This window comes from Xenopus laevis, chromosome 6L (genome assembly GCF_017654675.1).
Source record: "Xenopus laevis strain J_2021 chromosome 6L, Xenopus_laevis_v10.1, whole genome shotgun sequence".
NCBI lineage: Eukaryota > Metazoa > Chordata > Amphibia > Anura > Pipidae > Xenopus > Xenopus laevis.
In genome coordinates this window covers 37,743,187-37,758,635 of record NC_054381.1, presented here as the reverse complement: position 1 = coordinate 37,758,635, position 15,449 = coordinate 37,743,187, and the positions used below count along the sequence as shown (strand labels likewise).

The window sequence follows — 15,449 nt, the reverse complement described above, 5'->3', positions numbered from 1 at the left end:
CAGACGGACAGTCTCTATTACACGAACTCCCACCGCTAGCTAGCAGCACTGCACACAGCCTGGTGGGACGAACCAACGCCACTAGGCGATAGGGGGAAGCATTTTATAATATCTGCTCCTTTTATGCTCAGACAAGCCGCCACATCCCACTCGAAATACTGCGGGTTGTTAGTCCACATATTTCTATTGGTATCGGTGCTACTTATTGTTTCACATGTGTTCCGGAGATAAAATAGGGTTTTTTTTAATTGAGGGGGGTGCAGAGTGGTTTATGCCAGGGAGCAGCGCTGTTGCCAGGAGTTGTGATGGTGGAAGCTGGTCGCTGGATGGATAGATGTGTGTAGCTCCGAGTGGGATTCCTTGTTCTGAGCCGGTGAGGAGGTATCACAGCGCAGTAAAGGCTCATTGTTACCTGATAGCCCTCAGTTAACCCTCAGTAGTTGTCAGTGGTGCGGAGGCTGCGGCATGGCTCCCAGGAAAGGAGAACTGACAGAGGACGAGAGGCAGCTGCTCACACACATCTCCCAAGGTGGGTAACTTGCCTCCAACAGCTCCGGCTTCACCTCCATACACGCCTAATGCAGTGGCGTAACTAAGGCCCCCGAAATGGGGGCGGGGGGTCCTGAGGGGCCCCGGGAGCCTTTTTTACGCCACTGGTGGTAAGCAAGTTGAGGTAAAGCAAGTTGAGCCGCTAACAACTACTATCCCTTCTGCTCATCCTGATTTCTGGCTGTCCAGCGGCAGCAGCACAGGCTTAATAAGAAATCAGCCGAAAGGAGTCCACCCCAGCTTTGTGCAAAGTGCTGGATAAAAGGGGCAGGAGGATTGAGTGGTTTATTCCCCGACCCCTTTATGTCATGCGCAATGGGATTCCCCAACCTGATTACAGCTGCTAGGGTCCTACAACTTTCTAGCAAGTACTGAAGCCTGCTAAGAGTTCTAATAGCACAGCTCCAGTACACGTCACTGAGGAAGCCGTGCATTATGGGAGGAGCAGGCGCTGTAGAAGGGAGATGGTAGGATTATGAGTAAGTGCCCATTTAGCACGAAACGCTTGGCTTCTTGTATGTCCCTAATAGTCTTTTATTTTATAAAACCTGAGCTACAGATTACTAGCAAATGAACCTCACCCCACTTTGAATTCTACGGGTAGGTGATAAGGGCTGTTGTAATAACAGGGGCAAAAGGGAGCATTGCTCAGGGCCCACTAAACTCGTGAGAAACAAAGCGCTGCGATTCGATATAGCCAGCGGGAAGGCAGTTCAGGGCGACTAAATCTTCACATGTGTCTCTGCCCTAAATGTAGTTCATTGTGCACGGCTGCCTGAATTTACACAGACTCACATCAAAGCTGCTAGAGTGTAAACGCCAGCGGGGATGGCACTCGGAAAGCTCCTCGTGAGGCGACTTCGGGAAAGCAAATCGTTCTGAGTGCCATCCCGCCAGCAATTTACATTCTAGCCGGCGGGACGCATTTAGACAAGATTAGTTGCCCTGAGAAGAGATGATTTGTCGGCCTGGGCGACTATCTCTCCCATAGCCTCGTCTGCCACCACCTAGGCGGGTTATTGCACAAGCTAAGATTCGGGGAAGATTAGTCTGGGCGACAATTGCCTCTTCTTCAGGCAACTAATCTCCCTGAAAAGCTTTGCCTCCGGCTAGGAATGTGAATCTCCGGTGCGATGGCACTCGGATTGCTTGTTTCCAAAGTCGCCCGAAGTTGCCTCCGGGACGACTTTGCCCTAAGAGAGAGCAAATAGCAGCAGGAAGAACAGCATCTCTATTACTGATTCACTTATTTAAAAACTTCCCGCCTACACACGGGTGTCCTGTGATTATTTTTTACTCTAGGCTTTGCAGAAATTTATGGCTATCTACTCCCCCCACCCCAGGAAGAAAACCCCAGTGCGAATTTCAGCCTTAACTCTTTCATTGTTGTCTGCCATTACTGCTGAAAATGTTGTATGTGTGTTTAGTTTTATACATGTGCTGGAGGCCGATGTACATAAAATAAAATTTAGTGGGTATCATTTGTGAATCTGCCATTATACTATGAATTGTGGTGGGTATTACATATGAAATTGTTTCCCTATTTATGCTTGTCTATGTTATTTTCTTTTGTGTTCTCGTAACTTTTCTTTGTTTTAGCTGTTCCATTTTTTTTCTCTCTCTCTCTCTCTCTCTCTCTCTCTCTCTCTCTCTCTGGCAGGGATCCCCTTTAATTATGTCAAATAGAACTGCACATGGGGATAGGATAAGTTGGGTCCTAGTTATCTAGATAGCAGGCCTACTATTAGTATGGAAGCCCCAACAGGCAATAGGCTAATTCCATAATGATCATGTATATTTTCTAGGGATGCACTGAATCCAGGATTCGGTCAGAATCCGTACAGGATTCGGCTGAATCCTTCTGCCCGGCTGAACCGAATCCTAATGTGCCATATGCAAATTGGGGATGAAGGGATATTGCGTGACTTTGTCACAAAACAAAGAAGTAAAAATTGTTTTCCCATTCCCACCCCTAATTTGTGTATGCAAATTCGGTATTCGACTGAATCTTTCGCAAAGGATTTCTGGTGCCTCGTGAGGCAACTTGGGCGACTTCAGAAAACGAATCGCTCAGAGTGCCAGAGAGGCTAAAATGTAAATCGCCGGCGGGAAGGCAGGGGAGACAGTTCAGGGAGATTAATAGCCCTGAAGAAGAGGAGATTTGTCACCGGTGACTAATTCTTCCACGAATCTGCCTGTGTGCCCCTGACTGTTATTCAGCAGCTCTCCAGTTTGCAATCTCAGAGAAATCCGGTTGCTACGGTCCAAATTACCTTAGCAACCATGCATTGATTTGAATAAGAGACTGGAATATACCTGTAAATAGGAGACATTCTGAATAGAAAGATGAGTAAGAAAAGTAGCAATAATAAGAAATGTGTAGCCTTAGGGTAAGGCAAGACGAGGAGATTCGATTTTGCGCGACTATCTCCCCGATCTGCCTCAGCGTCTTTTCACCATAGGCTACAGCGCAAAATCGCCTGCGCTGAGCAACTTTGGGCGACTATTGAAAACGCATCGCCGCGTGTGCATTAGCGCAGGCGATTTTGCGCTGTGTAGCCTATGGGGGAAAAGACGCTGAGGCAAGTTAGGGGAGATAGTCGCGCAAAAGACGTGGCGATAAGTCGCCAGGCGACAAAAATCTCCCCGAATCTCCTCGTCTGGCCTTACCATTACAGAGCATTTGTCTAGATGGGATCAGTGACTCCCATTTGAAGTCAGAAAGAGTTCAGAAGAAGAAGGGGAAAACATTTAAAAACTATAAAAAATAATGAATGAACCAATTGAAAAGTTGTGTAGAAATAGCCATTCTATAACATACTAAAAGTTAACGTTAAAGCTGAACCACCCCTTTAACTATAAAAGCTGCAAAGAAGTAAAGCTAGGGTTGGCATGCTCTTCTTTCTTTGATATGAATAACTTTTCCATCAAGTTTAATTTAGGCAGCCAGGACTGTTGAATTATCAGACAGGAGTCAAACCTTGAGTCTAGTTCCCTGATAGCTTGTGGAGGAAGGTGACATTTGTTACGCTCATACTAACAGGCATTTCGCCATGCGCTTCTCTGCGGCCAGTTTTCCTGCATTCCGCCACAGGGGAGCATAGAACGAAACGCATCCCGTATCTCCCTATTGTGCATACCCACACAGGTGTTTCCAAGTGCTGATTGCAGGGTGGAATTGTGGGAATTTTTTTTTTGCACCCTCTGGTGTGCTTTAACACATAAGATTGCACTTGTGATCTATGGCACTTTGTGCACTTTATGCAACACTATGCTCTTTTACTCAAGCCTTTTGACAACAATAAAGAAATTTCTATATTCAGGTTGATAGGCTGGGTTGCACACAGTCACTTTTAGGATTTTACTTATTTATACTATGGATTCACCTAGGCACTTTTATCACTTTAGGATCTTGTGCAATAAACCTCCATGTTGCCACACTGATATGGGTGGGGGTGGGCTAGATGTGTCCATCTGTAAAAGAGCAACAACAATTTTGGCGAACACCATTTAATAATTAGGTGTACTGCAGATCTTACAAATCTTTATTTCGTAGGGGAATACTACATGATTTTATATGTTGAACATTAGTAAATATGCACTGGCCTGAATCATAACTAAGGTAGAGTTACAAGCAACAGCTCGGACATCATGTTTAACAGCCATGCAGCACATAATGGAGACAGAAACAATATTTCAATATAACATCAATAACTGTTTGCTTTTGAATCTGTTTGAGTTGAATGCTAAGGATCAATTGCAAACTCACTATACAATTATGTCCCATGTGGTCCCCCTTAAAGTCGCTGACTAACTCGGAGTTAGAGAGCTGAAAAGCAGGAAGTTGTGTTCTGGCTATTATGTTAGACATCCTGTCACTCCAGCCTTTATACATTACTTTTTTGGCTATATTAGATTATTTTTTTTATCTTGCACAGCCTATTTACCCAGTTTTTATTTTTATACTGAACTGTTCCTTTAAGACACCCAGCACCCCTCAATACCATTTTCATACTAGTCTTCCCTGACATATAAAATCATGTTTAGCAGTGTCTTTTTAATATTGTGAACTAATTTTAATGACTTTATTTCATAACATTACATGTTTCCATATATCCTTTTATCTCACTTAAAGGGGTGGTTCACCTTTTAGTATGTTTATAGAATGACCAATTCTAAGCAACTTTTAAATTGGTCTTCATTATTTATTTTTTATAGTTTTCTAATTATTTGTCTTCTTCTTCTGACTTTCTCCAGCTTTCAAATGGGGGTCACTGACCCCATCTAAAACAAATGTTCTGCAAGGCTACAAATCTATTGTTATGCTACTTATTACTCTTTCTATTCATGCCCTCTCTTGTGATGTGCGGGTCGAGTTTTCCTTGACCCAGCCCGAACCTGCCCCGGACCAGTCCGACCCTCTATTATAGACCCGCTCCTGTCCCGAGGTGATGTCATGAAAGGGGCGGGGTAAGCGCGAGTCTATAAATGAACGGCCCAGAAGCCAGCCGCCAAGGTCACAGTTGGGCAGAGTGGAATGGAGTGCTCAACCTGAACCCGCCTGTGGACCAAAGATTTTTCACGGGTAGCCAGCCCGAACCCGTTCAACCTGCGGGTTTTGGGCTGGCCCTCACATCACTAGCCCTCTCCTTTCATATTCCAGTCTAATATTCAGATCAATGCAGGGTTGGTAGGGTAGTTTGTACCCTAGCAACCAGATTCCTGAAATTGCAAACTGGAGAGCTGCTGAATAAAAAAAGCTAAATAATAATATGGGTTCCGTTATCCAGAAAGCTCAGAATTACTGAAAGGCCGTCTCCCATAGACTCCATTTTATCCAAATTTTTAAAAATGATTTCCTTTTTCTCTGTAATAATAAAACATTACCTTGAACTTGATCCAAACTAAGATATAATTCATCCTGATTGGAAGCACAACCAACCTATTGGTTTTATTTTATGTTACATGATTTTCTAGTAGTCTTAAGGTACGAAGATCTGAATTACAGAAAGATCCCTTTTCTGGGAAAACCCCCAGGTCCCGAGCATTCTGGATAACAGGTCCCATACTGTTAAAATAATTCAATAATACAATATGAAAACCAATTGCAAATTCTCAGAATATCACTCTCTACATCATACTCCGTTACTCAAAGGTGAAACAATCCATTTAAAGGAAAACTATACCCCCAAAATGAATACTTAAGCAACAGATAGTTTATATCAAATTGAATGACATATTAAAGAATCTTACCAAACTGGAATATATATTTACATACAGTAAATATTGCCCTTTTACATCTCTTGCCTTGAACCACCATTTCGTGACTCTATCTGTGCTGCCTCAGAGATCACCTGACCAGAAATACTACAACACTAACTGGAACAGGAAGAAGTGAGGAAGCAAAAGGCAGAACTCTGTCTGTTAATTGGCTCATGTGACCTTACATGTGGTTTGTTTGTGTGCACAGTGAATCGTACGATCTCAGGGGGCGGCCCTTATTTTTTAAAATGGCAATTTTCTATTTATGATTACCCAATGGCACATACTACTAAAAAAGTATATTATTTATGATAATGGTTCATTTACATGAAGCAGGGTTTTACACATGAGCTGTTTTACTCAATATCTTTTAATATAGACCTACATTGTTTGGGGGTATAGTTTTCCTTTAAGCATATCCAGCAAGTTAATTGTGAAACTGTGATCTGAAGTATACACAGCATAGTGATCTATTTCATATTATATTAAAATGTGGGTTTTATTATTACTTTTTATAACTGCCTGTACAGTTGCTAACATATCATTGTCTCTGTAATATTAAAAACAAATGAAGCACTACAGTTTATCCCCTTGTACAGTAAGGAAGGTTCAAGCATGGCAAAACGTTATAACAGTGTAATGCTGTTGTTGCCAAATTCAGTTATTTAAACAAACATGCAGCAATACATAAATCAGGGATTCCTAATGTACACTTGTCCCCTAAATACATTGAAACGTTCTCCTCCAATAGACAATGGCAATTAAACGAGGCGCACGGCCAGTTCTAAAATCATATTTTTGGCTCACAAAGCCGATTTCTTGACTTAGCGTGGGTCCCCTGAGAGAATGGTTAACATTGGAATAGATGGGCAATCTTCTGACTACTGAAATCTGAATTGCCTGCAGAATGCAGTTGTGCTAGAGGCAAACATTACACATTTTCATCAGCATCGCTCCCAGCGTGGCCATGTAAAGTTAATTACTTGCAAATTATGCATAATTAAACACTGTATCTGTACAGGAGCAGTCACTTTTCTAATGATATGCGACGTGGGATAGATGCTCATGGATAACACACCTAGGGGGAAATTTACTAACATGCGAAAATTCGCTACACTTCGCAGGCGAAAATTCGCTCAAGCAACGGTAATTTACTAAAATGAGCAGTTGCGTCCAGGGCGCTGAACGCCAGCGAATTTTCACTAGCGTTACTTTGGCAAACAAAGTGAAGATGCGCTATCGTTCAATTATATCACAACTTTGTTAGAGGTCTTTGCTCAGGCTAATTGCATATGGTGGGAAATTGTAAAGTTTAATGGACATATGTTGCAGCAAATACATTACATTACACAAGTCTAGGGTACCTTAATAAATAAAATAGAGTTGTTATATTGCCCTACACATGAGCCCACTGTATAGTTAATGTTCCATATGTTAGGAAATGTAGGGAGGAACCCGGTTACACAAAAAATTTTTTTACGGACTTTTGCAGCCTATCACTCTGAAAAAAGGAAAAAAACACGAGCGTTTTTGGGACTTCGAAAATCTTTCCATTAAAATTGATGAAGATCTATGCTCTTCGACTGGTCTAAACTAAGTCTGGCGAAAGAGGTAACGTTCAGTAAAATTCGTGAATTTGCGGAAGTAACGTCCAATCGCCTGGCGATAAGAGTGTGAATCAGCGCTAGCGTCTGTCTCTTTCGCTAGCAAAGTTATGCCTGCGCCTGTCAAAAAATTGGCAAAGTGCCTAGAAAACGGTAAATTGTCGACCGCTTTAGTCACTTCGCCCTTTAGTAAATCTGCCCCCTAGACTGAGAGAAGCAGGAAGGAAGAATATTAATTTTACAATCATTAGCTGTTCGCCTATAAAATACAAGTGTAAAAGGGAAGTTCCTGTGTTGTGGATGAACGGAATCTCAGCAAATTGTCAGTTCTATGAAGAGGGCGGTTTGGTAGAAGAATTGTTTGTATTGCACTGGAATAACAGGCCAGGTTGAGGGCAAGGTATGAAACCTTACATAATGGATATGAAATCTTTCTTTTGTGCTAAGCTGCACTAGACGTAATTAAAGAGATAATCTGTGGTTATTGTAACAAGAGCAGAAGGGAGATAAGCCGCCCCTGTGTCCTGATATGGAAGATGGCAAATTCAGGCTGACTCTCTCTGCTAATCCTCTTCTAGGTTAACTCTTGCCAGTTTAAATGAAGGATTGTTTATCTCTTCTGTGTATTGTGTGGCTGCAGAGTCCTGAACTCTAACATCAGTATGGCTTCTCTACGCTCATTGGTTAAACATTGTTTATCTTCTTGGAAATGTATCCCAGACAGAACACCGCTAATAACTACAAGGGGAATTAAAAATACATTGAAAAAAAGAGGGGGGGGGGTTGGGAAGGGTGTGTGATGTTGGCAAATGCCACAAGTTTATGATTCCAGGAATCTCTAGTTATTTAAAGCAAGACTTGGCAGTCGTTAGTGCTCCAGCTACTGTGTAAATACATCTCCCAGCACTAGCTCAGCCAAAATATTGCCTAGGTCTCATTTAATGGACGGGTCATATGTGTGTGTGTGCTAGAGATTCAGAAGAGAACTGCACAATGCGTTTCATAATAATACAATAACCTGTTGTTTTTGTGGACATGAACTGCCTATTGTGGCGTAGTTCAAATGTTATAGCTGGAAAAATCCAAAAGTGAGATTCTGCAATTTGTTGTTAATTCATCCACTCATCCCCGGACTGGCAAATGCCAGAGGGGCTGCTATAAGGTGCCATAGAAAGTCAGTATTTAGTGGGCTGGTGGGACTGTTTGGGCCTCTGTGTGGGATATTTGAGCCTCTGTGTACCTGAAATGCCAGGGCCTATTTTAATTCCCAGTCCAGACCTAGATCCACTAGAAACGTTGAAGGGTGCAGGCATCATTTATCCATTGTTTAAAGGGATACTGTCATGAGCAAAGTTAAAGGGGTGATTTATTTAAGTTAACTAAGGCAACTTTTTAACTGGTCTTCATTATACATTTTTAAATAGTTTTTAACTATTTGCCTTTTTCTTCTGACTCTCTCCAGCTTTCAAATGGGATCAGTAGGGATGCACAGAATCCTTCTGAAGGAAGGAATCCTTCTGCCAGGCCAAACCGAATCCTAATTTGCATATGCAAATTAGGGGAGGAAATTGCGTGACTTTTGTCACAAAACAAGGAAGTAAAAAATGTTTCCCCTTCCCACCCCTAATATGCATATGCAAATTTGGATTCGGTTCAGTTTTCAGCCAGATCTTTTGCAAAGGATTCGGGGGTTTGGCCAAATCCAAAATAGTGGATTCGGTGCATCCCTAGATCAATGACCCCATCTAAAAACAAATGCTCTGTGTGTCTACAAATGTATTGCTACTTTTTATTACTCATCTTTATATTCAGGCCTCTCCTATTCATATTCCAGTCTCTTATTCAAATCAATGCATGGTTGTTAGGGTAACTTGTACCCTAGCAACCAGATTGCTATAACTGCATACTGGAGCCCCGCTGAATAAAAAGCTAAATTACACAAAAACCACAAATAATAAAAAATGAAATACAATTGCACATTGTCTCAGAATATCACTCTCTACATCATACTAAAAGTTAACTCAAAGGTGAACAACCCCTTTAAGAACCACTGTGCTAGGAGAACCACAGTACAGATTTAAAGAATGTGTCTAGTGGAACTTGCAGAAGTAAAAGCCAGGAATACTACAGCCAAAGGACAGCTCCGCTGCAGAAAAACCAGGGCTTATTTATCAACACCGGGCAAATTTGCCCATGGGCAGTTACCTATAGCAACCAGAGTGATTAGCTTTTTAAAGTCAGCTGCAAGTAGAACAATGAATGCAACAATTTGATTGGTTGCCATGGGTTACTGCCCCTAGGCAAAATTGCCCAGTGTTGATAAATTACCCCCCACTTTGTAAAATTTCACTATGGACTGCAATTAGAGATGTGGATACACACAGTTGACACTGTTTTTATTCCCCCTTCCTTATAATGAAAGGTCATATTGCTAGTAATATTGAGTGTGCCCAGACGTTTTCTATAACTGGATTCTTTTGCTGGTAGACTGTGGTATTAGAACAGTAACATTAGGTTTATTCCTGAGTGTGTTCGGGAGTTTTGTCCTATCTCTTAATAGGTATTACTTGAACATTATATCTGCTGTGATGTTTATAGGGATATTTCCCCTGTTTGTTAAAGGAACTTCAACTTGTCTTAAAATGACAGTTTAGGACTATTAAATAATGTGTGCGTTTATATTGTTTGAGCATAGTGATTATATTGCAGCAACTGAAAATAAGGGCCACACTTTATGGAAAAGAATCACTTAGGTGCAATGTTCAAGACTACTAGGAATTTTTAGTACAGATATGGGGCCTGTAATCCAAAATGCTCTGGACCTGGGGTTTTCCTGATAAGGGTTCTTTCTGTAATTTGGATCGCCAATATTTTAATTCTACTTAAAACTTGAACTAATTCCAGTAGAATTGTTTTGCTTCCAATACGGATTAATTTTATCTTAGTTGGGACCAAGTACAAGGTACTGTTTTATTATTACAGAGAAAGGGAAATCATTTTATAAACTAGATTATTTGCTTACGGTGGAGTCTATGGGAGATGGCCATTCCGTAATTCGGGTAATGGGGTTTACAGATAATGGATCTCATAGCTGTACTGCTAATAAGCCCTGCAATCAAAGTTCTCTGTGTGAAATTTAGAATATTACAGTTTTTGTTACATTTAATGGAAAGTGTCTGTGCTAAGCACTTGATATGACAGATCCCACTCAACTATAGCTGTAAATAAGAGCAGCAGAAGTCATCATGAACTCTCTCTTCATTTTCATGTAGGATTCAAAGGTAAATTGAATATACACAATGTTTTATTTCCTGTACACTATATGACATGTTTACTCTGCCACTGCTAACTGCCATTTATATCGTTATAACCAACAGGGAACATTCAGGAAACTCGGAGGCTTTTAGGAAGCAAGGATGTCCGTGTTAACTGTTTGGATGAGGTACGTGATATTGCTATAGGCTTCAAAGCTGGGCGAGGTCACAAGAGCTGGAGCACTACCTGTTTAAAGGGGTAGTTCACCTTCATGTTAATTTTAGTATGTTATAGAATGCCATTTGAAACTTTTTAACTGGTCTTTTTTTATAATTCTAAAATTATTTGCTTCTCCTTCTTTCTAGCTTTCAAAATCGGTCGCTGATTCCGATAGCCAATAAAAAAAAAAAAATGAAAAATTGCTCTTTATGGCTACAATAAAGGAAAAATTGTGAATTCCCCACAAAATTCAAGAAATTCGTGAAACGGTGAAGAATTAGCGGAAAGATTGTGAAATCGGATAGTTCACGAAAAAATTTGGACAATTTTCATGAAAAAATCTTGAAAATGTTACATTTTCATGCAAAATAGGGAAAATCGGAAATTGACACTGGAGAATTTTCGTGGAAGATTTGCAAATTTATTCGCCGGCATTGGAACGCTACTGTTTGGGTGTGTCAAAACATTGCTATCTCCCAGATATCCATCCAACAATGTTCCACCAGATAAATGACTTTTTGTTGTGCTGTGAACTGTTGATATAAAGTTTATATGTGAATTTTTCATTGTTCTCTTCAAAGCAGTTTGATTTTTATTTATTCCCAAAAAGGGATTGCGACATATAAGAAACATTTTTTGCATGGGAGCAGATTCCTGATGTCCAGTATCTAGAGCTGTATACACTGCTGTGTGAAATCCTTTATGACGGCAGAGCACTGTCTCAGCTACAAGCTGTGGTAAGATCAGTGAATATTGGAAATCTCTTTGTTTGTTTGTGTGCTGCCTTTTGCAGTTACTCCTGTACAAAGCAGCCAATGACTAAGCCGAGCCACATTTGTTGATCTAATGGGCCTTTCTTAAGATGAAAGCAGTGCTGCATTATGTGATCTTTATTACATGGAATCGCTTAATAATGTAAATAATTTTGTATAATGCTAGTGGCTATTCAGATGACATTTTCAGTGCTGGCATTGGAAGAATATAATTCAACCACTGATATGTAGTCTAATCTTTCAACTGCCCACAGCAATTGACCAAATCTAAGCTGTATAGTAGCTATGAAGTATCACAGCTTTATAGTTTTTCTCACAGTTCACAGAGATCAGTTTTTTGCCTTCTCGCTCGTGATCAGTCAGCACATGGCATTTGTTTATTTTTCCCTTTGGCAGGTAGAAGATCTGTGTTCAGAACTAAAGCCCACTCGAGCAGCTTTTGATGAATTAATGCCTTCTCAGAAGAAACAATATACAACAATATAGAAATAGTTAGCCCTTTAGATTGTCTCCCTCCTACAAGAAAAATATTCCAAAAATATGTTTTCTTGTAGAACAGCGCCTAAAGCAAACGGAGAAAGAAAAAAAGCAGGAACAAAATATAGTGTAGTATTTTCAATTGTTGTTAAAACACCCTGTGCTTGAGAAGTAAAAAGTAAAAAACAAGAAATGTTTTGCTAATGTGGGTTTCCCTTTAAAGAGACCTTTTTTTACATCCCAAAGAGTGTAAGAGCGAAATTTGTGTTCTCTGGGTCCTTCACCAAACTTTAGTAAAATTGCCACTTACAAGATAGGGGCAGTTATATCGCATGTAGTTTAATTCCCAGTATTCTCCTCTCCTCTGCCAGCCACCGTTACAAAAATTGCATAGTACAATAACGTTTTATTAAAAAATTTTAAGAACATTTAAAATTTCACTCGCATTTGTTTGTAAGGTTTTGTTACATATATATCTTTCGGCGGTATCACCAGCTTCTTGCTGCCTGTTCTGCGTGCGGTGGCTCCTGCTGCTGCGGGCTGTTCTACAATAAAACGTTATTGTACTATGCAATTTTTGTATTTTTACCTGGGAGCCTAACGGTGGCTGGCGGAGGAGAGGATATAGAATACTGGGAATTAAACTACATGCGATATAACTGCCACTATCTTGTAAATAGGCAATTTTACTAAAGTTTGGTGAAGGACCCAGAGAACACCAATTTCGCTTGCACACACTTTGGGTTGTAAAGAAGAGGCCTCTTTAAAGGGAAACCCACATTAGCAAAACATTTCTTGTTTTCACTTTTTACTTCTCCAGCACAGGGTCTCTTAACAACAATTGAAAATACTACACCATATTTTGTTCCTGCTTTTATGCTTTCTCCGTTTGCTTTAGGCGCTGTTCTACAAGAAAACATATTTTTTGGAATATTTTTCTTTCTTTTTTTTGACATTCTCAGAGGAAAATAGTAGAGACCACTCTGAATCTTACGGATATGATATAACAAATGAAACGTTTCTACTTGCAGCTAATCGGGAACTGCTTGTGGCTCTACACTAGGGATGCACCGAATCCAGGATTCGGTTCGGGATTCGGCCTGGATTCGGCCTTTTTAAGCAGGATTCGGGTTCGACCAAATCCATCTGCTTGGCCGAACCGAATCCGAATCCTAATTTGCATATGTAAATTGGGGGCGGGGAGGGAAATCACATGACTTTTTGTCACAAAAACAAGGAAGTAAAACATGTTTTCCCCCTCCCACCCCTAATTTGCATATGCAAATTGCGTATGCAAATTAGGGTTCGGATTCGGTTCGGTATTCAGCCGAATCTTTCGTAAGGGATTTGGGGGTTCGGCCGAATCCAAAAAAATGGATTCGGTGCATCCCTACTCTACACATCATCACATGTGCTCTTAAAGGTGATTGATATTTTCTAATTCACTCCTTAAATGATTTACATCATTATTATTTGCTTGTATTGCATGGAAAACTATTTTATCCTATTAATGTATTTGTACCTGTTCTGCAAAGGTGTTTTGTAGCAGTATTCTGACATTTGCCATATGATCATCCAAGATTAAAATACAACACAACTAAAATGTAAACATTTGCCTAAATTGCAAGTTATAATATAAACATGTTATATATAGACATGTTTTTATTGACAGGTTAATGATTTCACAATGGTTGGGAAAGGCTTAGGCCAATGGCACACAAGGAAATTAGTCTTCCCCATCGGAAGCCAACAAGAGGAAGAATTTACCCCTTAGAGCTTAAAATCCAAATGAGTGTGCTAAACAGATGGTTAGTTGTGACTTTTGTTACTATTCTTTTAAAATCTCTTCTGTGAGTAAGCCTACATCAGTGACATATTGGGAATCACTTTGGGTTGAGTGTGGTTGTGCCATATGATTATACTACTACACAGATTATTATATTAATAGCATTTCATGGCCACATTATTTTAATCAAGTAGTCTTCGCTTTGATGTTCCATGACCTCATATTTACAATAGGGATTCCATTACTTGCTATATGTAAGACCTGAATGTTACGCAGTGTTTAATCTATAACAAACGGGGTCATAGAGGCCTTAAAAGTAATTTTGAAGGCCATATCCCACCCGTTGGCCTCATTTTGGAAAGTCTTGGTGAGCATTACATTATAACTGAATTTAAGGTGAATCTCACAGTTAATAAGGTGATGCTGAGGTTGAACAGGATTTCAGTTCTGCTTTCAGTATCTCTGGTGTAAGTGACTTTGTTACTATTAGAAATGACTGTGGTGTTGCACCTAAGCTTTGTAACCCTATAACAATCCATTTTCATGACAGTTATCAGACTCGGCGTTGGCAGTTCTTGGCACTTGCTGTGAACTTCAGCTTTTACCCATCCGTATTCTCTGCTTTGGTGAGTGGATTCACTAACTATCATGATTACATAAGAATAAAAGAAATACGTTTAAATATATATGTATAGCGAGAGAGTAGTTATTTATTTTATTTTTGTTTTATTTATGAGTCAGAAAAAGGACTGCAGCAACTCTGATGGATTTCCTCGACCAATGAGGATTTCACATGCACAAAAACGACTTGCTTTATCCAACATGAAGCTTGAAATAAAGGAGGATTCCATATATGCTGCAACTGCAGAGGATCCTGGCTTTTTACCACTTATTCTTTACATTGCAATAGCTGGCCTGCATTTACTAAAGAAAGACTAATAGATATGATTGGAGGAGTTCTAATCTTTGTCAAACTGCGACTGTGTAGTAACATATAAAGCACTCTTTTTGCTTCTTCAAGCAGCTTCACAGTTTTCAGCAGCATTAGATAGAAGAGATGGAGGTAGAGAAGCTACAGTTCAGAGAAACTGAGGTTACACTGAAGATAAGCTAGAATGCCTGCGTTTCAAGAACAGCATGACTGCCAAAACGTAATGTAAATTTTAATAAATATCACATTTTTCGAGATTTATTATACCCGGAAGCTGGAAATAGCTAGAATCCAAAAATACTCCAACTAAAATCTGTCGAGGTCATTAAAAATCAAAGGCAGAGGTCCCTTGAGCCGTTTGTAGCCTTTATGATGTTCAGTCGTTTTTTTTTGGTTGTTTTCGCTCCAAAACTCAATCAATTCGAGTATTTGAATTTTTCACCCCGACTACACTGATTCAAGTTTTTTACATTACATTTCATAAATAAGAAAACATTCAGCATGGAAATAAATCTGCTTCCCACTGTAGACCAACATTGTGTTTTTCTTTATCATTCAGTGACTGAGATACTGTATTTGTACCCATCACATAT

General features: G+C 40.0%; 3 protein-coding genes across 10 annotated transcripts in view; 1 reads left to right on the top strand and 2 right to left on the bottom strand.

The window, feature by feature from the left end:
• Nucleotides 1-15,449, bottom strand: part of LOC121394554 (basic leucine zipper and W2 domain-containing protein 2-like) — a 337,450-nt gene that overhangs the window by 113,009 nt on the left and 208,992 nt on the right. The window lies entirely within an intron of this gene.
• The window catches only part of bzw2.L (basic leucine zipper and W2 domains 2 L homeolog), a gene marked incomplete at its 5' end in the record, with an annotated part of 176,390 nt that overhangs the window by 143,932 nt on the left and 17,009 nt on the right, over nt 1-15,449 (bottom strand).
• Nucleotides 9-15,384, top strand: LOC121394559 (ankyrin repeat and MYND domain-containing protein 2-like). Of its 7 annotated transcripts, none has more exons than XR_005961765.1 (6): nt 9-529; nt 10,793-10,857; nt 11,036-11,626; nt 13,812-13,947; nt 14,476-14,551; nt 14,667-15,384. XR_005961765.1 is itself a non-coding variant. In XM_041565953.1 (5 exons), exons 3-5 carry the CDS (start codon nt 11,592-11,594, stop codon nt 14,862-14,864), a joined length of 309 nt encoding a protein of 102 aa, XP_041421887.1. In that variant the 5' UTR covers nt 21-529; nt 10,793-10,857; nt 11,500-11,591; the 3' UTR covers nt 14,865-15,384. The 7 variants fall into 7 exon arrangements, 3 of the variants coding, with proteins under 3 accessions (XP_041421888.1, XP_041421889.1, XP_041421887.1); XR_005961766.1 differs by having other exon boundaries at nt 14,663-15,384; XR_005961764.1 differs by lacking the exon at nt 13,812-13,947 and having other exon boundaries at nt 12-529.

Coding starts and splice junctions, on each gene's coding strand:
- LOC121394559 (XM_041565953.1), top strand. CDS start 11,592: ATGACGGCAGAGCACTGTCTCAGCTACAAGCTGTG. Junction 11,627..14,475: donor TGTCTCAGCTACAAGCTGTG/GTAAGATCAGTG, acceptor TTTTCATGACAG/TTATCAGACTCGGCGTTGGC. Junction 14,552..14,666: donor CATCCGTATTCTCTGCTTTG/GTGAGTGGATTC, acceptor TTTATGAGTCAG/AAAAAGGACTGCAGCAACTC.